We start from the raw sequence: 23,900 nt of genomic DNA, 5'->3' as shown, positions 1-23,900 counted from the left end.
GATCTTCTCTTCCTGAGGGCCCCGTGGTAGCAAAATTAAAGCTGTGGGGTGGGTTTTTAGACAAGTTTATTTGTGCAAAGTTAGAGGGGTAATGGTGGCTGAAGACCAAGTCCTGGAGTAAGGTGCTGGGACCTTAAGGAGCAGAATAAGAAGGGAAGATGCTGGGACCTGATCAGGAGTGGGGTCACATGCTGGGTGCTCAGGCTGGACTGGGTACCAGGGTCAAGCCCTAGGAGTATTGGATTCAAGCGATGGGACAGAGGGTGAGGCTGGGCCCTCAGGTCTTGATTTTCACTTCCCTCACCAGGTTCAGCAGTTTGTCCAGTTTCGCAATCTCCACAGCTGGGCCCTTCTGCACCTCCTGCCCCTTCTTTTCCTGGGGAGAGGGAAAGTATGCATGGGGGAGGAATGGTGGGTCCCCCATCTCTGGGTCCCAGCACCACCTCCTCTGCCCAGCCTGTCCAGCTGTGCCCTACCCCTCCCCTGCCCAGTGAATTTTGGATCCCTGCCTCCCCTTTCCCTGACACGATCATTCTCCAACTCAGGTTAGGTGACACAGGGGCTCAGCTGACAGCCTGCAAAAAGGAGTCCAGCTCTGGCTTGGACATGGGGTCTCGATGCTTGTGGGAGTGGGAAAAGGCATCCATTCCCTGAACCTCAGGGGAACGGCCTTCCAGGTCAGGGAGATCCAGCTCTGTGAAGGCGGGGGGCTGACTGCTGGCACCATCCTTACCATGGGAAGGTCCCTGGCCCAGTCCTATCGAGGAGCTAATGGGTATGTGTTTGGGGAGGGAGGGGCTGTGGACAGAGCCTCAGGGGCCCTCACCTAGTCCTCTCACCTGATGCCTTCAGGTCAGGTTGGCAGTGGGTGCCATTTGGGGCGAGACCTGCTGTGTCAGACATACCCAGGGTTGGGAAGAGTGTCAAGAGACCCATAAGAGCAGAGGGAATAGTCCATGTGACTGCAGGTGTTGTTGGCTGAGGCTGTCCCTTAGAAGACCAGATGCTGAGTTTATGACCCATCACCCTGCCTGCAAAGCACTCTAATTCTTCCATTATGAGTTGGACAGTGGAGTGCCACGCACAGGTCCCGAGAACTCCTTGGCAGATCAGCACCAGTCCCACCCTCCCTACTGTCCAGGCTGGGGGGTGAGGGCTACTCTGGGGCAGGCTGGGCAGTTGCCATTTCCCCATTTCCTGCCTTCGCTCTGCTTCTGGGCCCCCATCCTCTCAGCCACCTGTGCCCACTGCTCACTGACACCTACCCCAGCCTTGCCTTGGTCTGGCCAGGGCTGTAAAGGGGATGGGGCAGGGGTGAGTGCAGGGCCAATAGGCCCCTCCCTGGCTCCCTTTTGGCTGCTGACACCATGTGGAGCTCAGATTTCCCCCTGGTGTGATGCCGTACCTGCTCCCAAATTTTCTCCCCTATCCCCTTGCAGCTCAGTGCCTTTTTGCCACTACCTAGCTCACCTCTACCCTCTCCAAGCAGAGGACAAAAAGCTCTTTTTCTCTCTCTTTCCTCTCTCCTTCCTAAATTAAACTTGGGTTCTCTTCTTGGCTTCACCCCATCCCCCGGGAGGTAGGGGACCTGGTTTTAGTTGCAGCTCTGTCATTAACTCCCTATATGACTTTGGGCAAGGCCTTTGCCTTTCTTAGCTTCAGTTTCCCATGGAAACTGAAGACGGTCTTTGGCCTTGGACACTTTGGGCTCTTGACACCCATCATGGGAACTCCCTGGGCAGGGAGGTCCAGACCTTTGTGGGGAAGCCCTTTGGAAAGGGCAGGGAGTCTGCAGCTCACAGAGGAAGGGCAGTAGGGATACCCAGAGGATTTCGTTTTGCATGAATCACTTGACTGATAGGGTCAGATGGCAATTTCACGGGAACTTCTAATCCATTCAAGTACCCACCAACCCCCACCCATCCCTGCTCAGGTCCTCAGAGACATAGGCCCCCAGATACACAGAACCCAGCTCTCCCAGCCATGACTGACCCTTCTCTGAGGGGAACTGAAACTGTGGGAGATCCTTACCTCCCTGATCAGAGTGGGCAGGGCAGGCTCCCACCCATGTCTACCACCCTCATGGTGTCATGGCTGTACTCCTCCCCCTAAGAACGACCATCATCCCTCCTGGAGGGTTGTCCAACTCTGCCAGCTTCAACCTGGGTCTCTCTCCTCAGAAAATTAAGAACACATTTTATCTATTCCACAAATTATGCTGCCTCCTTCCTCTTCCTTGAGGCCAACTAGCTGGGCTCAGCAAAGAGATTCAGACCACGCCTGACTCCCTCCCTCCCCTCAAGCCCACCGCAGCCTCTGGGCCACAGCTGCAGGCGCTTAGCAGCCTTCTGAGTATTTATAGCCAAGTCCGCCCCCTCCCTCAGCTGGCTACAATTACAGGGCCGGCCACACTCCCAGCCCTTGCCTCCCTGGCCATGGTGGGGAACAGACCAAGCCAGCACCAGAGGGATGGTGCAGCAGTCCCTTCCTTGGTAGGAGCACAGTGCAGGGAAGTCAGTAGTCGAAAGACACAGGCCACTGCCTCAAACTTCAGTAAATGCCTCAAATTGCCAGGAGGGATGGTCATCAGGGCAAGCTGGCCCAGTCCTGATCCTGGCCCAGAACCTGGCAAAAAGCAAAGAGCTATCTCTACTCTTAGCACACAAATGGGCAGGACCGAGCTCTGGGTTCTTTTGTTTGTTTGGTTTTTGAGACGGAGTCTCGCTCTGTCGCCCAGGCAGGCTGGAGTGCAGTGGCGCAATCTCAGCTCAATGCAAGCTCCGCCTCCCAGGTTCACGCCGTTCTCCTGCCTCAGCCTCCCTAGTAGCTGGGACTACAGGCGCCCGCCACCACACCCAGTCAATTTTTTGTAATTTTAGTAGAGACGGGGTTTCACCGTGTTCGCCAGGATGGTCTTGATCTCCTGACTTCGTGATCTGCCTGCCTCGGCCTCCCAAAGTGCTGGGATTACAGGCGTGAGCCACCGCGCCCAGCCCCGGCTCTGGGTTCTTGGGCTCAGGATTCTAAGGCCTGGGCTGCAAAGCCCGGGTTCATAAGTCTGGATCTGGACTCAGATCTAGACTTTAAGGTCATCGCTCTGGGCTCCAGACCTGTATTTGGGGTCCTTAGGCTCTGGGCAGGGTCTCCTCATCACTGGAGACCCTAGAAACAGGAACCAGAGCTCAGAAGGAGGGCTGCATAGCTGCTGACCTAGCTACCCTCCTCACAGCTCATTTCCTTCCTTTCTGTGTAGACCCACAGCTCCCAGCTCAGGGACCACTGGGGTTGAAGCCCTGTGAAAGCCCAGCCAATGAGGCAGCTCCAAGCCCCCTGCCTGGGTGACCTGTCCTACCCACAGCATTTCCACTGGGAAGAAATCAATGATACCTCCACATTTGCCTCCGCAGGCTTCAGATCCACCTGCTCACTGGATGTCTCCACCTGGGAGAGTCACCTGGGGCCCCACAGGTAACTCAAATGCAGCATATCAAACTGCTATTTTCTCACAAACCTCCTGCTTCTACTGTGAGCCTCATTCAGGCAATGACACCATCCTTACCCTGAGTCTCCCAAGCCAGAAACTGGGGGGTCACCCCGGCTCCTCCCTTCTGTCATCCCCACCCTCCTGGAGACTTTATCTCTTGCAGCAGCCCAAAGTCCCAGAGCCTGTACCTTTGGCATCTTGCGCAAATTGGGTGAGAGCTTGAGGCAGATGATGTGCCCACGGTCATCGCCCACAATGATGATGGGGTGGATGGGATTGAACTGCACGTGGGTGATCTTGTTCTTCTTTTTGGCCACCACAGGCTGGTTGCAGATGGCCTCATACTTGTTGATGGCCAAGTCAAACACGTGGGCCTGTGAAGAGGTCAGTGTCAGCACACTCAGGGGTAAGAGGCCTGTCTTCCAGCTCAGAGGAATCAGTCCCTGGACTTTCTGGGGAAAGACTGTAGAAGGCTAATGGCTACCGCACATTGGAGCTGGAGGTGGAGGGAGGGGGAATTCTGTGTCTCTGTCTGTTTTTCCTATGGTTGAAAGAGTGAGAATAAAAAAGTTTAGGAGAAATTTTAAATCTATGGAGAATTAACAATAATAGCAGCTACAGGCTGGGAGTGGTGGCTCACTGATGCCTGTAATCCCAGCACTTTGGGAGGCCAAGGTGGGTGGATCACCTGAGGTCAGGAGTTCGAGACCAGGCTGGCCAACATGGTGAAACCCTGTCTCTATCAGAAATACAAAAAATTAGCTGAGCATGGTGGCCCATGCCTGTAGTTCCAGCTACTAGGGAGGCTGAGATGGGAGAATCACTTGAACCTGGGAGGCAGAGGTTACAGTGAGCCAAGATGGAGCCACTGTACTCCAGCCTGGGCAACAGTGAGATCTTGTCTCAAAAAAAAGAAAGAAAAAAGAAAAGAAAATAGCAGCTACCATTTGTTGAACACTTACTATGTACTGGACTCTGGGCAAGCACATCACACGGTTGCATCATCTCATTATGCTCTTCACAACCACTCTACAAGGTAGTTCTGTCACTATCTTCATTTTATAACAGAGGAGTTAGAGGCTAACTTGCTAGTAAGTGGCAGAGCCAGGGCTTACACCAGTTAATATATGTAAAGTGCAAAGGCAGTGCTTGACATACCAGTGCTCAATCAATGTTGGATGCTACCTTCACCACACCCTTAGACCAAACAGCTACCAACTCTCGCCTGGACAACTGTGGTAGCCTCTTAACTGGTCTCCCCACTTCCACTCTTGCCTTGCTACAATCCATCCTCCATACAGCGGCAGGCTTACCTTTAAAACACTTAAAATCCTCCCCCAGTCTCCCTTGGCACTATAAATAAAATCCAGATCCCTCATTCTAGCCCACCTCCCCACTCTCACCTCATGTTCTCGCCCCTTGCTATACCCTAGCCACACTTGCCTTCCTGTTCCTTAAACCCCAAGCTGGTTCCCACCTCAGGGCGTCTGCCCCAGCTGCTCCCTCACCATGGGCTGCTCCCCTGCCCTATCTCCACATGGCTGCCTCCTTCTTGCTAGTGAACTCTCAACGGGAGTGTCCCCTCTTCAAAGAAGCCTTTCCTGACCGCTGTATCCAAGAGACCACCCAGTCCTTTTCTTTTATCTCTTTCTTTTTCGTTGCCTGGTCTCTATGAACCTATCTTTCTTCTGTTAATATAACAACTTTATTGAGATATAATTCACATAACTATAAAATTCACTCATGTAAAGTATAAAATTCTTGGTGTTAGTATATTCACAGTTATGCAACCTTCGCTACAACCGATTTTAGAACATTTTCACCACCCTAGGCCACACAAATTGACTTTCCATCTCTACACATTTGCCTGTTTTGGATGTATTATATAAATGGAATTATACAGTATGTGATCTTTTGTGACTGGCTTTTTACACTAAGCATGTTGTCAAAGTTCCTCTATGTTGTAGCATGTATCAGCACGTCATTCTTTGTCCTTGCTGACATAATCCCCAAGGAGAGACTATATTTTGTTTATCCATTCAGCAGTTGATGGACACTGGGCTGTTGCCACTCTTAATGTTATGAGTAATGCTGCCATGAACATTTATGTTTACGTATTACAGTCTTTTATTAATAATTCTCTGCCTAGCACTTAACACTGGGAATTTTGTTGTTGCTCTTTGTATCTTTCCCTTCACTAGAACATAAGCTCCACAAGAGCAGGTATCTAAGTCCGGCCTGGAGCTGGGCACCATCGTTGGCCCTTAGTAGTCATCTGTTCCAGGAAGAGATGACTGATGGACTTGAGGATGGTGCCTTCGTCGCTGCATTATTTCCTTGGGGCAGCCAGTGCTTCTCAGTTTATATCAAAGCCCATAGGGAAAACGGGTTTGCATCCAAGAATATGCTCACAAGATGTTTGTTTCTGAGCTCTCACCAATTCTCAGTGTTGAATAGCCCCCTCCCATTCCACCCCACTGAAGTTCCCTCAGAATCAGCTTGCACACTTCCAGGGATGGAGACTTCACTACCTTATAGACACTATTCAGTCACTGATCAACTCTGGCTCATACATTTTTCCTTAGATGGAGCCGGGTCCTGCTACCCTGTAGCTCCCCACCATAGAGCAGAGGAAATAACTGCTTGATGGCATCTCATCCCCCAGAGTGCTTTCTCCTCCAAGGTGAACAGCCCCGTTCCCTCCCTGAGGCCTCATGGGATGAATGATTCCTCTTTCAGCTGTACCCTGGATCGCTTGCCCCTTGAGAATACACAGTCCTTATGTCCCACCTTCTCCTTCCTGACCTAGGCATGGGGTGGGTTGTCCATCAGGAAGCCCCTGAGCTACCACACCTGATCTCCAGTAGGGACTCAGTGAGGTCAGGACACTGGCACTCACCTTCCCATCTGTGGTGACTGCTGCGAACACAGTAGAAGAGTATGGTGCCCAGGCCACATCACCCACGGCTGAGTTCAGGTCATAGATGAACATCGGGGTCCTGCAGAGGTGGAGGGTGGAAAGCCCATGGCACAGAGGGCTCACAGTGCCATAGCCCAGGGGAGGGCCCAGGGCAGGGCCAGGAACAGGCCCCTCACTTGATGGTGTGGTCCCAGATCTTCACTGTCCAGTCGGAGCTGCAGGACATGAAGACCTTGGTGTGGTATGGGTTCCAGGACACAGCGTCCACTGCCATGTTGTGGGCATCATAGGTGTCGAGGAATTGGCTGGAGTAGGATTTAGAGCACTGGTGTGGGAGGGAACAGGGGTCAGAAGTGAGAGAAAGGTCAGCAGCCACCACTTCCCTGGGGGCCTGGAGGATCAGCGCCTTAGACTCCTCTCCTGTCCTTACACCACATCGCATCCCAGCTGAACTGGGGCCAAGCTCCTGGCTGCCCTTCCCACCCTCAGCACACCCTGGGAGAAAGGAAGGGCTTGAGGATCTGGGGGTTCAGGGTGGGCAGGGGAGCCTTCCTGCAGGATGAAGGAAAGGGCTGTAGTGCCCTGCCCCCAGAGGATTCCAGGCCAGACAGAAAAAGCCTTCTCTCCTTAAGAGAGGGCAGAGCAGGTCTCAGGCCCTGGGTGAGGTGTGGTCTGGCATTCATCCAGGCCAAGGCCTGTGGACAGAGAGAGCCCTGGGTCCACCTGCAGCCCAGACATCATCCTTGCAACAGTGATAACATCCCACCTTGTCCAGGCAAGAGCAGGTGCAGAGCCAGAAGCTGACTTGGATCTCCAGATATCCTATTCAGTTTTTTGCCCTGACCAGCGTGCCCCTTTCTCCCTCCCTCCAGGAGACAGCGTGACTGAGTAGTCTCTCGTTACTCTGGCCTCTCTTGGGCTGCCAGTGGGAGGGGTGAAGAGGGGGTGGGGACTTCTTTTGCATTCAGACCAGCTCTGGCTAGGCCTCAGGGGCTCCCAAGAGGCTGCCTGTAATTAACATTCTGAGTCTCTGAGCCTAAGAAAAGCTTGCAGCAGAGCTATTTCTGGATGGATGGAGGTTCAGAAGGACGTTCATCTACTACCACTGAGACCTTGTAGAAACTGACCATGAGGTTCCATCCTGCTGGCTGGGATGTACCCAGTATTCAGAGATAATTCTGGCCTTCAAAGCTCAGCTCAAGTACAAATCTCCTCCAGGAAGTTTTCCCAAAATGTTCTAACTCCTCCGACTAGAATTCCCCCTTCTACCTCAACTCCCAGGAAGGGAAGGAGGGCCCGGAGGAGAAGACGCTGGGCTGGGCTAAAGTCACCCTCTAGATTTTCCATCCCCTTTCCTGCATTTAGGCCTTATTCTTGTCACCCAAGCAGGTCAAGAAATACATTCTCTTCCCTCAAGAGTCCTTCTAGAACTGACGGGAACTAAAATCCATCAAAATAGGATCTGTTGAGAACTCTAAGCTCCCCAGGTGCTCAGGCCTAAGTGGCCCTCTACGGAGCTGGCACAGGGCAGCCTCACCTTGTAGATTTTTCCCTCCTCTGTGCCTACTAGGAACATGTAGTCAATCTCTTTGTGGAAGTCAAAGGCAGTGCCACAACCTTGGGAGAAGAAGGAGGGGCAGGCTTAGCCCAATTCCAAGAGGGAGGCTCCCAGCGCCTCCCCTACACAGCAGAGGAACTCAGCCCAGGCACTCTCAGTGCAGGACTCAGCACAGGACAGACTAAACTTGGGCCCCTGTAAGGGCTGGGACCAGGCCAGGCAAACAGAAACCAGCCCTCTGGCCTGCTTGTCCCAGGCAGTTAGGATTCTGCAAACGGCCAGGGGTTCTGCAGACAGGAATGGGGGCCTGGGTAAACAAGTCAGGGATTGAGTTAAACAGGGTCAGGGTCAGGGTAAACAGGGACAGGGTCTGCAAACAGGGACATGGTCTGTGCCAACAGGGATATAGTCTGCATAAACAGGGTAGGAATTGAGTAAATAGGGACAGGATCTGGGTAAACAGGGGCCTGATCTGCATAAACAGGGCTGGATCTGCATAACAGCACCTGATCTGCATAAACAGGAACAGGGTCTGCAAACACAGGGATGGGAACTGCATAAACAGGGAGGGTCTACAAACAGCCAAGGGCTCAGCAGACTGGGCCAGGCCTTCCTATTACCTCCTGTTGGCTCTGGCACAGGTTGGGGAGGGAGCACTCAGTCAGGGAAAGGACCATTGTCACTGACCCTCACTGGGCCTGAATGTCCTGGCCAGGCCTGGAGGTGAGGGGACTGGGGCTCCTACCCACTGTGTGTAGCTGCAACCCCTCAGGAACTTCCGTGGTGCTGCCTTCCACCTTCAGCTTGATGACATCTACGTGAACCAGCTCGCTCTGTAGCCACAGACAGAGGGATGTGGGGGGAGGGCACATGGGTTGGGTTAGATGAGCAAGGCTGGGGGGTGCCCTTTGCTATTTAGCTTCCCGCCTCCCCAATCATCCCAGCATGACCCTCTCTGGGAAACAGGCACCTTCACGAGAGTCCAAGACACAATCCTGCCGTCAGATGACACAGAGAAGAAGTTAAGGTTTTGGTCCATGTCATCCTTCTGCCACTTGACCTGAAACATCCCAAAACGTGAGCTCTGGGACCCTGCTAGGGTGTTGAGTTAGAGCTGTAAGCAGAGCAGGACACCCCCAAGCACCCATCTGAGGCCCAGAAGCAAGTTCTGGGAGCCCATTTCCCAGAATCCCATGATTAGTCCTTTCTCCCTCCTTCCATCCATCTCTGTCTCTCATTCCTTTCTCACTCCTTTCTTGACCATCCTGGAGCAACAGTGCCAGTCAAAGCATTGCCTTAATTTACTGGCTTGGCAGTGGAGGTACCCAGACCCTCCCTGGGGTGGGTTCCAGGAGCTCCACTATGGGGAGAAGGCAGTGGCTATGGGTTCAACTACCTTACATAAATAAACATGGCCTGGAAAGAACAGGGCCCATCAACCAGTTTCCTGTTTATAAAACAGGAGTCATAATAGCATAGGTTTTTTGTGAGAAATAAATGAGATAATATATGTGAAGCCCTTATGTCAGAACATTGCACATATGAAGTATTTGATACATGTTAGCTAATGTCCTCATTATTACCATCATCCTAGGGATCTGGGTGCCAAGGTTCTGCAGGGGCCTTTCCCTGCTTGCTTGTGGCGGGTGAACAGGAGCAGGCCCCTATCTCCTGCACACCTCTTCCAGGCTTGGCCTTTCTCTAGGAAGTGTCTCCTCTGTTCCCACCTTTCCTTTGCTACTAACTCCTGCTCCCAGAACTTTGCTCCCAGTCCCAAATTTGACTTGCATTTCTCCAACTGCAAATCGGGGTTAATTATCCTGCCCCACCCATCTTCTCAGGGCTGGAAGCAAACATATGGGAAACTGTTTTGGAGACAGAGCTGTTGTCTTATGAAGATGACACGCTTGAGACTCAAGTTTCTGTTGCCAGATGTGGAGGCCTGGCCACGCCATGTCCCAGAGAGCTGGGGTGGGGCTGGGTGCCCAGAGTTTTCCGTTCTCTAGCTCCCTCCAGACTGCCTATGCTGGGACCACCGTCCTGTCGCCTCCCCCGGTCACAAGCAGAGGACCAGTGAGGGAGGCCAAGAACCCAGTACCGTTGCCTGTTGCCTGTAACTGCAGCTGTCACCAGGGTTGTTGGGGGCTGGAGGGAAGTGGAGAATGGGTTGTCATTCCCCAGCCAGCCTGAGGCCTGGTGGGTGGGAGCTTCAGAAAGGCAGGCTGAATCTGCCTTGGTCTGTCCAGGGAGCTAGCTCTTTTGCACTTTCACTGGACTGGGAGCGCCACAGAGCCTGTGAAGCATAAGTCAGAGCCAGCCATAATATTGAGACCGCTTCGCCTTCTGTGCAAAGGTGGTCCCTTTAAAGGGGGGAGGGGACTAGGGGTGTCAAAGGCCAGGCTGTAAGAGGCACTAGGGAGCTGCAAAGGGAAGTGTTTAATGAGCAGACATGAGCACTGCATGGAAATTGTATTTCACACCCCACTTAGCAGCCTGATGCCCAGTGGGGGGTGGTGTGTGTGTATTTGCAAGTGACTGTGTATATGTGTGTGTGCAAGTCGCACACATGCTCCTGGGGTGTAGGTGAGCCGGTAGGAATAAAGCAAAAGAGGGAGGGTGGTAAGTGAGGTTAAGAGAATGAATGAATTCCCAGGGACCAGGTGGTAGGGAGGAGCTGGAGCCTGCTTCACTGATTTATTCTCTTCTGCCTTATTTGCTTAGGGCGGACCTGCTTGACCCTAGTCTCTTGTTTGTACATCCTTCCTGCCTCCTTCCCCAGAATTGCACCAGCACACACACACACATACACACACACACACACACCCCCACAGAGTGTTGCTGGTTGAAGCTTCACAGTAGGGCCTGCACAGAGCTGGCTACTCAGGCAGGTTCCCTGGAGAAGAAGCCTGTGCTGTGGGACAGGAGCCCAATCTTCTTAGAACAGACAGTCCTCTCCTTGGCTCCAAAACCTTCTGTGGCTCACCACTGCCAACAGAACAAACTCCTTCTGCCTCAGCCTGGCATTTGAGATCTAACACAACCTCTCTGGCCTCCCCCAAATATCTCTGACACAGTATCTCTGACACAGTCCTGTTAAGAGAGACTTAGACTCTGATGTCTCTGACATCTCATTCAGCAGCCTGGCTCTCCTTCAAGCTCCATGCTCTTATAGCCAACTGCCTGGAGGATGCCTCCCTCTGGGTGTCCCTTGGGTTTCTTGTATTGGTTTCTGGCCAAACCTGTTTTTCTTCTGCCATTTCTCACTTCTACGGATAGCCTACTAAGCAACTCAAACCCAGGCAGCATGAATTCTTCCCTTTCCCCATATCTAATCAATCATTTCCTTCTGTTGATTTTACTACCCCACCAGCTCTTAACCCTGTCTTCTCATTTCTGTCTCCACTGCCCCTGCCCTAGCTCAGGCTTCAAAATCACTCATGCTGCAGCCAGAGTATCTTTCCAAGAGACAAACATGACTGTGTTACTCCTCTGCCCCAAACTCTCTGATGGTTGGGCAGCAATTTTGAAACTATGCTCAGGGGGTAGAGGGAGTGAAAATAGGGGACCCTTAAGCAAGCAGGGCCCAGGTCCTACTCGAGCACCACTCTCATCTTTTTAATATATAGGGCTTCTGCATGAACACTTTGCTTAAAACCACGGACGTACACTGTCCAAGCATCTTAATTTAATAGATAAGCGCAGGGTGCTTCAAATGATGTGTCACTTCCCAACAGGCTACTCTGCTTGGTGCCCCATGTCATTGCACATGTGATCCCTTTGTACCTTCTTCATCTCACTAACTCTTTCTCCTCCCTCACAATCCAGCTCAGGTGTTGCTTCCTCTACAAAGACCTGCCCAACCCTCCACCCCCGGTCCCCACCCAGGACAATGTGGGTGCCCCTCCTTGCACACTTCTACTTTAGCACTTAGCATACTGCCCTGCCCTGGTCAGCCTGTGGCTGTGGTTATCTCCCCAGTAGGAACTCCAGAGATCAACCAGAGGAGCACACAGGGAGGAGTTACTGAATGTATGAATGAGTAAGTGAATGAATGAGGGAGGAAGGAATGAGAAGAAAAGAAGAGAACAGGATGTGAGTAAACAGGTGAGAGACAGGCGGGTCCTGCCCATGTCACATGCCATGATTCTATACAAGAACCTGAGTCTTCCATTTTGCAAAGTCAGCAGCCCTGTTTTCCTGGCAGGATAGCAGAGCAGAAGGCTTCCCTGTCCCCTGAGTTCCTGTCTTCCTGGGACCTGCTCAGTGAAAGCAATAATGTTCTTTACAATGCCCCATTTTCCCTGCAATCTGCTATTTGATTTCCAGGACATAGCAGAGTAGGAGTAGGGTGGTTGGCTTGGGCCTCTGCCCTTCTGCTTGGCTTGAGGAAGGAGAGTGGTCAGGCCAACCAGAGATGCTCTGCACTTGGCCCTGGGCTGAGCTAGGAAAGCAGGGGCAGGGCTGGGCCTGGTATGGTCAAGACAAGCCTTTTTCCCTCTCCATGAGTTTTAAAGTTTCTACAGAGATCCTCCCCCAGTCTAGAGACCTACATGTGTCTGGAAGGCCTGGTGATGAATTGGGAGGTGGACTTTTTGGTGGAGAAAACTCCTGAGGCTGCAACCTCTGGTCTCTGCTTTGTTGGAGAGTAGCTGGGGAGGGTGTATGGCAGGAGGAGATGCCTCCCTCCCACCCTCTGCCCCAGGCTCTGGGTAAAGGATAAAGCTGAGAGGGCACCATTGCCCCTGTGCCTGGGCAGTCCTCCCTCTGCTCAGGCCTGTCAGTGCTGGGGAAGGTGTCCACATGTCTCAGGGAGCTCAGGGCCATAAGAGGCAGGAGTGCAGAGCTTGCCTGCAGACTCTCAGGGCAGGAGGGAATCGAAAGAAGAGAAGACAGAGTCCCAGTGCTGCCTGATGAGCCCAGAGACCTTGAGCAACTTGAGGCAGAAATTCATCCCTAGGTCCTCCCAGACCTGCCCATGGAAAAAGAGTACACAGCCTTTGAAGGAAGGGGACCTTTGGGATACAATAAAGAAGGGCCTGCAACGCCACAACTAAGAGACCCTCTGAGAGTGAAACTGAAATCTACTCCCCGTGGAATATGATGGAAAACACAGTCAGGGTGGAACGCAGCCCCAATGTCCAGGTAATGGTTCCAGGCTGGTATCAGACTTCTGCAGAGGCCCCACCTACCACTCTAGGCATGTCTGGAGAAGAGGGGGTGCTACAGAAAGGCTCAGGGGCAGACCTGCCTACCAGGCCTTACAGTCCCACCCAAGGGCAGGCAACCAGCAGCAGCCACCCCTGCCTGGGAGTTTCCCCAAATCTAGCCCAGATGGCAGAGGAAAGCCCTGTGGGGAGTTGAGGAAGCTTGTAGACAAGGACCTGGTCTTTAACATACATTGACCCTTGACCAACGTGACTTTGAACTACATGGGTTCAACTATGCACAGGTTTTCTTCTGCCCCTGCCATCCCTGAGACAGCAAGACCAACCCCTCCTCTTCCTTCTCTTCAGCCTCCCCAGTGTGAAGATGATGAGGAAGAAGACCTTTGCGATGATCCACTTACATTTAATGAACAATAAATATTTTTTCTTCCTTATGATTTTCCTAATAACATATTTTCTTTTCTCTACTTGCCCAATTATAAGGATACAGTATATAAAATATACATAACACACAATATATGTATCATTTGACTGTTGTCAGTAAGGCTTCCGGTCAAAAGTAAGCTATTAGTAGTTACGTTTTTGAAGACTCCAAAGTTATACACAGATTTTTGACTGTGTGGGGGTCAGTGTCCCTCATTCCCACATTGTCCAAAGGCCCACTGTACTCAGCTGGGGCCTATCAGGCCCTGGAGGCTTCCAGCTATGTCTTCTGAGTTACTGATCGCCACATCCAAGAGACCCTCGGCAAACAGATGGGGCCCGGACCCCAGCTCTCACTGGAGACCCTCTTGCCTCCTGATTTTCACCTTCTGCCCTTTTCTGCCTTTTCTGACACCCAGATCCTGGCCTGATGGTACCTACCATCCTCATCTCTTGCCTGCGGTCCTCTCCTCCCCAAGCTCCCTCCCTCCTCCAGTGGCCTCAGGCCCACATGCTGCTCCCATCCCCACCCCTCCCATCCTGGTTCCAGGCTGACCTGCCACACAGGGTCCGAGTGCTTGCCAGACTTGGCTGAGCTGCGGAAGGAGGGCTGGGAGTGGGGCTTCTTGAGGTTGTAAATTGCCACGTTGCCGTCATAGTGGCCCACTGCCACCAGGTAGGGGTGGTCCACGTGGATATCGAGACACATGATGCCGCTGTCGCTGCTGAACATGTACTCAGGGAAGCTGGGGTTCTTCATGCTGTAGAGCAGCAGCATGCCCCGGCTCTGCTTCATGAAGTCATCTGCCCAGGGAAGATGGGCGGCTGAGGTTGGAAGATCCAACTGCCCTGCCTGGGGAAGCCTCCTCACCCCTACCCCACTAGATGGGCAAGCCCTGCTCTGCTCTGCTCTGCTCTGCATCTGTCGGAGTGTGGGATTCCTCTCTGGGCTTCATCTTTTCCATCTGTGAAGTGGAATTATGAGATGTGAACTTTCCCTTCTCAGAGATCATGGAAGGATCCAATAACCAATCAAGGAGACCAGGTTTATTCTCCTAATTCTCCCCGAGGTGCAGGAAAGGGGGACGCTGGCTCAAAGAGCTGCTAAGTGAAGAAGGTGTGTGACCTTGGGAAGGAGCAACACCCTCAGAGGGGGTTTGGATGCCCAGCCCAGGGCAGGCAGCTTTCCACAGATGCCTCGATAATGCCCATGTACCCCCCCCCCAGTCAAGTACAGGCTAACTTGAACTAATATGGAATTGTCTACAGTGAGTCCCAAACTAGCCACCTATGAGCAAATCCCCACAGTCCTAGGTTCAGCCTGAGCCCTAAATCTAGGCATGGTCCCCAAATCCAGAAGTCCCAGGCCAGCCAGTTAGGCTTCCACAGGCCCACTTGGCCTGGGCACAACTTTTGGCGATCAACAATGGACCACTCAGCAGAGGCCCTTCTCCCCACCAGCCCCATGTCAAGGGAGTGCCTCCCACTCTTTCTTTCATTTTCTGTGTACTTGGCGCTCATCCTGATATGTAGTCATGAATATAGTCCCAGCCTCCTGCCACCAGCTCGGTCCTCCCAGCCTCCTCACCAAGCTCAGGGGAGCCGGAGCTGGAGAGGTGGAAGGCTAGTGCAGCCCCCTACCTGGGGGCACTCTGCTAAGGCAGAGGGCATGTAGGGGCATCAGGCCAGGTCAGTGGACAGGAGGAAGTAGATGCCAAGCTACAGAGACAAGGATACCAGGCCAGCCACTGACAGCAGGCTTCCTCTCTTACTGTGCTGTCCTAAATGAGTCTAGCCCAGGACTGGCTCCAAGACAGCAGCTGTTTAATGACTCCCTTATTAAGTCATGCAAGAGGCACTTGGAGGGGGCGCGTGGTAGGCAGAATAAGGCCCCCCTGCAAAGACGTCCATATCCTAATCCCCTGAGCCTGTAAATATGTCACTTTTCATGGCAAAAGGGATTCTGCAGATTTGATTAGGTGAAAGACCTTGAGATGGAGGAGATTATCCTGGATTATCTGGGTAGACTCAATGTAATCACAAGGGTTCTTATAAGGGAAAGAGGGAGGCAGGAGAGTCAGGGAAGGAGATGTAACCATAGAAGCAGATGTCAGAATGATTCGATTGCTTGCTGGAAGGGGGCCACAAGCCACGGAATGTGGGCAGCCTGTAGAAATTGGAAAGGGCAGGGAAAGGGCTGCTCCCCTGGAGCCTCAAGAGGGAATGCAGCCCTGTTACCACCTGGTTTTGGTTCTGTGAAACCTATTTTGGACTTCTGACCTACAGAACTGTATGATAATTTTGTGTTATTTTAAGCCGTTAAATTTGTGGTAGTTTATTCCAGCAGCAACAGGAAACTTGTATAGTAGACATTTAGGGAAAATTGACCCAAACCTACTTTTAGGAATCAGAGGGACAGCCTCCCATAGATGGTACTTTTTTTCTGGGATGATTTGGAAGCCGTCCCTCTAGAAGTCAGCTGGATGGATGCAATGCTCCTCCGCCCTTCTGATGACAATAATGAAACCCTCTCTCCATTTCCCATACCTCAGCCTTGCCACCGTCGACTCCAGGAACAAAAATGCCCCTTGTGTTAGGACTTTCACAATTTCCAAAGGCAGGGGACCAGCCCAACGCTGCTCTAAAGAAGGGTATCAGTTGCTAGAGGATTCAAAACCTCAAGCATGGCCCAGAGGCCATGGTGCCAGGCTGGGCTCAGCCTCTCGAGCAGTTGGGCTTTTCCAGGCACTCTCTTTCGATTAGAAGTAATATTTAAACAGTGTGGAAATAAGAGCAAGACCTTAGAGACAGAATACATCAAGCGGGACATTTAATTTGATTTAGGGAAAATGAGGCAAACATTTGAGAACCTAAATAACTAACCAGTAATTAAACTAACAACAGGAATGCCCTTGCATTACCACCCAGCAAGCACAGTGGCCTTTACGGACTGTATTTACAAAGAGACCTGACAACATAATTAGTCCTGTAAATTTTACGCAGCCTGTGGCCGAGGAGTGATGGATTTTGTGTGTGGAGGATGAATGAGGAGAAATGAGGTGGATGAATTTCCATTTTCGGTAAATGAAATTAACACTGCTTAATTAGTGAAGCTGACAAATAAATGATCAGGAAAGATTTAAATCCCTAAAAGTGTATCTCTGGCCTAGGCAGGCCCAGGGACAGGCCAGGATGTGGTGGGACAGAGTGGGAAGGGATTTAGAGCTGGGACTTAAGAGGCTGACATTGGCCCCTTTTGAGGGTGCTATCCCCAGAGAGAGGCTGGGCTGGGGGACAGCTGGCTCCCCTGCTCTTCCAATGCGTGGCTCTCTGGGAAGCTTCTTGCCCCATCTCCTGTGTGAAAGCCTCAGGACCACACAGAGCATCCTGATCTGTTCCACCATCCATGCCTGGCAGACCATGAGAAGTCCCTGTTTCCCTGCTATGAATTGGCTAATGGGCTGGAAAGGACTGCTTCAGTACAGCCGGCTGACATCATTGCATCCCAGCAGTCCCAAGGCCATCTCTTCCTGGGCTAGTTCCTTTACCTTCTAACCTTCCTCCACCTGCTTTATACCAACTGACAGCCTCTTTCTCCACTCTGCTGGGCACATGGAGCCTGGCCCTAGGGGGGGATCCCAATCTTTGCCCTTTAAGCAGCCTATTGTGCTCACTACCTGCTACCCAGCAGCTATAGTGGGGAAGCACGTGGGGATGTTTCTGTGCTGTTGCAGGACATTGCCCAGATTCCCTTTTCTCTACCTGCTTGTTCCTGGCTGGCTCCAACCAACCTGGCTTGTCCCAGCCAGAAATGAGGGACTGGCCCCAGTCCTTCCTAGGGTATATACCTACGCCTGCCAAAATTTTATTTGGCTGAGTCACAGAATAAATATCTGGGAATACCATAAAAAGGAGGTTTATGAGGTCTAGACTCAGCTCACCAGAGTTAAATCCAACATCAAACCCAAATTCTCACTCCAGTGTTTGTCCTCATGAGGCAAAATCTGATTATGGGAGGGTAGTATCTGGGAGCTTCCAAAGACAGTGTGATGGATGCTGGGGAGACCAGCTGCTCCTCATAGTGATCCCATCCAGCAGCTAGGGTGCCTTCTGTCTGCCCTAGCTTTGCCCTCTTTCTCCCATGGAGGCACTCAAGAGCATGGGACTCCCAGAAGCAAGCTCAGGATGGATGCAGGGGCCTTCCTGAGTCTCCACCCAGCCTGGCTCTATTCAGGCCTCTGCAGGTGGTTCAGAGATATGCAAGGCTCTGGAGAATAGATGCTCATCTGAAAGCTGGCCAACAACCCCCGAGCCAGTGACAGCAAAAGCAAATACCACTGCTGCTGCCACTGGGCCCTGCTCCCTAGGAGACTCCCCTCTGTCTCCACACCCCTCTTCTCTGCTCCGGCCCCCTGAGGGTACTGCAGAAAAGCTAGGGGAAAGAATGACAGACAAATCAGCAATGATTGTCCTTTATGTGTAGGTGGTTCCTCCGCTTGCAGCATGTTTACTTCTTCTCTCTCAAGTGTACCTCACAATAGCCCTGGAATGGAGGCCTGGCAGGTTGTCAGCCTTTCCGTGTCACCAATGAAGAACGCAAGGCTCAGAGAGGCTTCTGGCCCCAGGTGTCACTGGAAAGTGACACCCCCACCCCCAAGACTGTAGCTGACGATGGGTACCACTCAGGCACGTGGATGTAGCTAACAGGATCAAGGAAAGACAAAGAGACCGTTCTCAGGTAAGTACCTGCCCAAAGGACATTGCTGGGCTTGTCAGGCTCGAGGTCATCTGCTGGTGGGAGGTGACCTACTCTACTGCTCCTGCCCAAGGCTGCCCAGACCCCAGCACCCACGACAGCCTCCACATGACCCCAACCAGCTGAGCCTGCTTCTGAACCTGGGTCGGGGAAGAATGGGGTGAAAACTGAAGCAGTTTCTCCTCCTACCTTCTGGGGAGCAACCCCGACACCCCTGCCTCAGTCCTGAGCAGAGAGCCTGGGCTGAGAGCAGCCTCACAGGGGGTCCACACCCACTCCTGGGAGGGCCTGCCCAACCCGACCCCCAGGCCCTGTTCCAGGCCCAGTAGCTGCAGCAGAGGGGGAGGAATGTGCTAGTTCCCTGCCAGAGGGGGAGGGCACTTCCCACTTGGCAGCAGCCCACCCTCAGGAGTGGGGACACAAAGCAGGCATTTAGGGCATCCTCAAAGGCGGCCCAGACCACAAGACTGGGAGCAGCTCCAAGGTCTCCTCCCTGAGAGGAATGACAAACACCCCCTCCCCCTCCCCACCCTGGTCAAAGAATGGGCGGACAGGCAGTCTGAGGGGCAGTGACTGGGAGCTTGTATGCCTGCCAGCCAGCAGCAGCTTGGAGAATGGAAAGGTTTTTGTGTTTGCAGAAGCTGATCCTCCCAGCCAGAGAACAAGCTGTTAGCACTGGGGAGCCGAGACTACTGCGAAGTGTAGGGCCCTCTCCCGTTGGGAAGGGGGAATGTCCAGGCCAGCACAGCACTAGGGGCTTCTTCTGGGACCAAGTAACATGAAGGGAAAGCAAATCACCTGGACACAGTTTCCACTGTGCTGCCTTCCTGCCTCGGGTGGGTAACTGGCAGGGGTGGGCACACTCTGGACAGCAGTGGGCTCCCAAGGTTCAGGGGATCCCATCCCACACCCCCACCCACCCAATCAGGAAGGCCTGAGGAGAAGGCAGGAAAGGGGGCCTCCATCTCCACTCTACCGTGTGGTTAAGGTCCTGCCATCTCTCCTTGGGATACCTGTATCAGTCTCCTAACTGGTTTCCTGCCTCCAGTCTCAGGCCTGCAATGCCTGCAATTCCTCCCTGCACTGGTCATGTCCCTGTCCTTGAATTCCTTCAGTGGTTTCCCCTCAGGAGAAGGTCCAAGCTTTTTGGAATGGCTTACCGGGCCCTTTGAGGGCTGACCCTGGCCGCCCTCAGCAGCTTCATATTCTGCCATATTTGTCATGCCTCCAAGCCTTTGCATATGCAGGTCCCTCTGCCAGAAGTGTTCTCCCCTCTTTCTTCACCAGAATAACTCCTTCAAGGCTCCATTGGCACATTCAGTTTAGAGTATTCCCTTCATCCAGCACTAATTGCCAGTAGGATTGTGGGTCTTCCCCATTAGACTGTGAGCGCCCTGCAGGCAGTTGTCTTTGTATTTCTTACAACTGGCAAAGAGCTCTGTACAGAGTAGGTACTTAGTGTTTGCTGTTTACATGAGCAAATAAATGAATAGCCGGATCACTTACAAGAGCCATGGCCCACTGCAAACAGATCCCTGTACTTTGGATTCCTACAAAAAAAAAAAAAAGAATCCATTGGCATAGGAAATGAACATGGCCCTCCTGTGGACAAGGGCCTTCCTGTGGGCACTGGTACCTAACTATACTACAGACATCTATTCTCCAGCTTAGGACCTCACCACCTGGGAGTCCTGCGGGTGGTCCTGCAATCCCATAAGAATCCAAGTTCCATATTTTTCCATACTGTCACATGTCATACTCAAGGTCGTTAAGTGCAGAAGGAGGTACTGGGGGTTTGGGATGTAGAGGGCACTCAGGGGCTCTGGGTTTGCTGCAATGCCTATACTTACCAGCAGAGGGCGGTGACGGACAGGCGCTTGGCTTTGTCATTTTGGAACTTCCAGAGCGGCAGCAGGGTACCCACCTGGTCTCGGTATTCATCAGCCGCATCCTCATAGTACTTAAAATCTTAAACACACACAGGCAGAGTCGGCCCTGGGACTGCCGCTTTATGGCAAACCCAGGTCCACCACTTACTGTCTGTACCTCCTTGGGCAAAACAATGAGCCTCTGTTTTAGAGTGGGAATAATAATACTACCTATCTCAGAGTTGTTGTGAGGATATATTAATTGAGTTAATATATGCAAAGAGCTTAGAAAAATGCCTGGCACATAGTAAGCTCTTTGTGTTAGCTATTGTTACTGTCGCTGTTGGAGGTACATTACAATACACCGGCCATGTCTATGTGGATAAAATCCCGGGTTCGCAGCCCTTGTTCCCATGTGTTTCCCTAGCACTTCAGGAGGCTCCATTTGGAGCAGCCAATTTTCAAGGGTTCAGCTGCCAGGGGCTGATTAATAGTTCTATTAATTCTGCCTCCTAAATCTCTAAAGTGCAGCCCATTTTCATATCCACAGCCAAGCCTCCCTATAATGAAGCTGCCTAGATCCCCCATGGGTTCTCTGAACTCAACTTCATCTCCTGCCCACAAAATTGTCTTGGCATCCCACTTTCTTTAAGTTAGATGCCCCATCCTCCCACTTGTCTAAACGAGAAATGAGTAATCCTTGACTGATCCGTTTCCATAATTTCTCATATTTTTCTTCTATCTTTTTAATTCGTTCGCTTCTCTCCAAACCCATAGTCCCTGCCCAGGTTCAGGCCCCAACATCCATCATGTGTATTATGACAATATCCCTCTAACTGGTCTCCTACCTCCAGTAACTCCTCCTCCAACCCTTGTTTCACAGAACAATCAGAGTGAGTACAAACAAGGCACCTCACCACACCCCTTTCCTCACTCCACCGAAACCCCCTCAATGGCTCCCCTTGCAGAGGAGATCAAACCAAGGCTCCCGGCTGGCACTTCCACGTTATTTCTAGTCAGCTGTCCATGTCCCCTCCATATCAAATCATGCCAATGAGTGCAGTTGTCTCCTGTTTTGTGTTTTTCTACATAGTTTTCCATGTCTAAGATGTCCTGTTCTTCCTGGCAAACTCCTACTCACTCCAGATCCAGATCAAACTCCTCCTCATCTGTGAGGTCTTCATTTTCTTTTGAGCAGAGTTAATTTCTTCCTCTATTCCAGCCCTGCCTCTCCTCTACTGAAACATCTGTCACACTAGATTGCCTCTGTTTATCCTTTTTGTCTGTTCTCCCCCACCAGACAGATCCTGGAGAGCAGGACACATATATATTCTCTGGGTCCCCAGTGCCTAGCACAGGGACAGCCACAAAACAGACAACCAACAACTGTTTAAAGAATGCAGTGAAATCCATTAACAGAAGTGAAGTAGTTCTTGATCTTCTTTTGACAAAGGGTGACCAATTAGAAAATGAATCTTGTCATTCAGTGAAGCCAAGAACATGCCCAGGCATTACCCTGACATCTCCTATAGTACCCATACCTTGAGGTTGTGGGACTTCACTCAAACCTCAAAAAGGTCTCAGAACAAAAAAGATTCAAGTGGTCAGAGAGGCGTGAGCCTTGATTACATCAGAGATTCCCCAGCTTGGGTTATCTTTGAAAATACTTGAATTCAGAGCAGAGATTAATTGGTAACACTTCTCTATTTTCATGTCTCCTGCATGATTACACTTTCCCAAAGGGAAAAGAGTATGCAATTAAAAAAATCAAAGTTCAATGCATTTTTATGTGACTGTGTTCTTATAAATGAAAGTGGTTCACCAAGGCCAGTTTCTCCATGGATATTAATCAGGTTTGCAGCCCTTTGGTGGGCCACTTGTAGAGGCTGGGTTTCAGGAAGCCACGCTGTGTGAGTGACAAACTCATTCACAGCTGCTGTGTTCTTTGACAGCTTTGAAAAGCACTCAAGGTCGTTTTCCAGTCTGAATGATAACGAGGGGGCTTGTTTAGGCTGCTGGTTTTGGCAGCTCTGGTTTCTGTGTCCCATGGGTGAGCAATGAGCATCAAGTCACCAAGAAGAGCCCTAGGCTGTCAGCAAAGGAGACCAGCCAGCATCGAGGAGCTGCCAACTCTGGGAAGGCAGCTGCTCCAAATAAATGCACAACCTCTTAGGGAAATACAAGCCACTTGGGAATGTGCTGTTCATGCCATGGGAAGGATTCCATTTCCCTGACACTGTCAAAGACACCAGAATTTCCCAGGCCCCCAGGATTTAAGCATTTCTGAATCAGTCTCTTTCTTCACCTCATCACTAATTAATCACCAGGATAGATCTATTGAGGGTGTTTACTTGAAATGCCTCTTCCAGCTCAGTGGCTTTGCAGCCTAGCGGCAAAGTGCTTAGGCAATGGATCCAAGGGGCCTGTGTTCGAGTTCTGATGCTGCCACTCACACCTCACACTAGCTGTGACTTTGAAAAAGTGGCAACATCCCAGCCTGAGTTTCTCATCTATAAAATGGAGATAATAATGGTATTCACCTCACAGTGTGGCTGTCAGGAACAAACAAAATAATAACATGTAAATCGCATAGCACAATGCCTGACACACAGGCTACTCCCAGTGAATGCTGGAGCTTGTTTCTCACAGTTATAACTGTTCCCTTTTCTCCATCCCTTAAGACACAGGTTAGGTCAGGTATGGTAAGGCCCATTCTACCCCACACTTGAGCCTCACCTTCACCTCTGCACTATATTCTACCCAATCACATCCTCTTCCAGCCTTGCTCTCATCGGGCTATGTCCCTGCCTAGAAAGTTTCAGTTCTCCGAACTATCTGCAGAGATAGGTCATATTCCTTGCATGATATTCAAGGCCCTTCATACATGGGCTCTAACAACCTCTTCTGCCTGAACTCTCACCTCTTTTCAATGAAGCCCCTGTTTGGGTCAGGGAGCCTGCTGCCCCTTGTCCCCAGAGTGCATTCCTATTCGGTTTCACTGCCAAGACACTGCTCATGCCATCCCTGTCCAGAACATCCTCCCTGTAGCTATCTTCTCTCTCACACTCTGCTTCTCCCTTGGCATCTGGCTAAGCCCTCTCTAAAGCCTTCCATAACTACTCACACTCATCCCTCATTTTCCTTCTCTCCTACGTGAGGATCCCCAGAGTGGTTTCTGTCTACCCCATACATTCCGGCATTTATAGCATTCCCAAGGTGCACTGAGTAGAGGACAGAGCATAGAATGAGGAAGCTCGAGACCCGTTTGGGCCCTCTCTGCCGCTCACTAGTCAGGTGACCTTAGCCTTAGCTTCCTCATGTGTAGAGTATGAGCAAGTTTCTGCTCTGCCTGCCTCCCAGGGTTATCAGGAAGATGAGATTGGATCAATGTGCAGGTATTCTTTGCTGCACCATTTCCGGATCTCATCAGTATATACATTGTTTCTAATGCCATCAGTCATGGTTAATCCACATAAGTCTTGTCTCCCCAGTGACATCCAGAGGACAGAGGGATTATTTTTTCTCTGCTTGCACTTATAGCACCTAGCACGAGACACCCAAGTAACTCAAGCTTTTATGAGAATTTTTTAATACAGACAATAAGAGTGGTTGCCAGAACTTCAACTTCTTACCTTGAGCAACGTCATCGTATGTATTCTGGTTGACCATCCGCTCCACGATCTTAGCAGCTTGGGACACTTTGATGATATCATCAGTCTGTGGGGA

The 23,900-nt window shown here is 51.4% G+C and overlaps 1 protein-coding gene and 1 long non-coding RNA gene across 5 annotated transcripts in view; both read right to left on the bottom strand.

The window, feature by feature from the left end:
• Positions 1-49: 49 nt before the first annotated feature.
• DNAI1 (dynein axonemal intermediate chain 1) overlaps positions 50-23,900 on the bottom strand; it is a 65,761-nt gene continuing 41,910 nt past the window's right edge. For 3 of the 4 annotated variants that reach the window (XM_009188606.3, XM_003911572.4, XM_009188607.4), the window contains exons 10-20: positions 23,807-23,891; positions 20,157-20,274; positions 19,813-19,856; positions 14,107-14,354; positions 8,933-9,022; positions 8,708-8,795; positions 7,942-8,021; positions 6,581-6,729; positions 6,384-6,483; positions 3,673-3,858; positions 50-376 (exon numbers count right to left, since the gene is read on the bottom strand). In XM_009188606.3, coding sequence (XP_009186870.2) covers positions 278-376; positions 3,673-3,858; positions 6,384-6,483; positions 6,581-6,729; positions 7,942-8,021; positions 8,708-8,795; positions 8,933-9,022; positions 14,107-14,354; positions 19,813-19,856; positions 20,157-20,274; positions 23,807-23,891 — 1,287 coding nt within the window. In that variant the 3' untranslated portion in view covers positions 50-277. The remainder of the gene's footprint in view (positions 377-3,672; positions 3,859-6,383; positions 6,484-6,580; positions 6,730-7,941; positions 8,022-8,707; positions 8,796-8,932; positions 9,023-14,106; positions 14,355-19,812; positions 19,857-20,156; positions 20,275-23,806; positions 23,892-23,900) is intronic. The other variant, XM_017949782.2, reaches the window with a different exon arrangement.
• LOC108582371 lies at positions 17,168-19,803 on the bottom strand. The gene is made up of 2 exons (XR_001895751.2): positions 19,467-19,803; positions 17,168-18,250 (listed from the first exon to the last, which is right to left on the bottom strand). It is a non-coding gene; the product is annotated as an uncharacterized LOC108582371 (long non-coding RNA).

This window comes from Papio anubis, chromosome 13 (assembly GCF_008728515.1).
Source record: "Papio anubis isolate 15944 chromosome 13, Panubis1.0, whole genome shotgun sequence".
NCBI lineage: Eukaryota > Metazoa > Chordata > Mammalia > Primates > Cercopithecidae > Papio > Papio anubis.
This window is presented reverse-complemented; position numbering and strand designations above follow the sequence as displayed.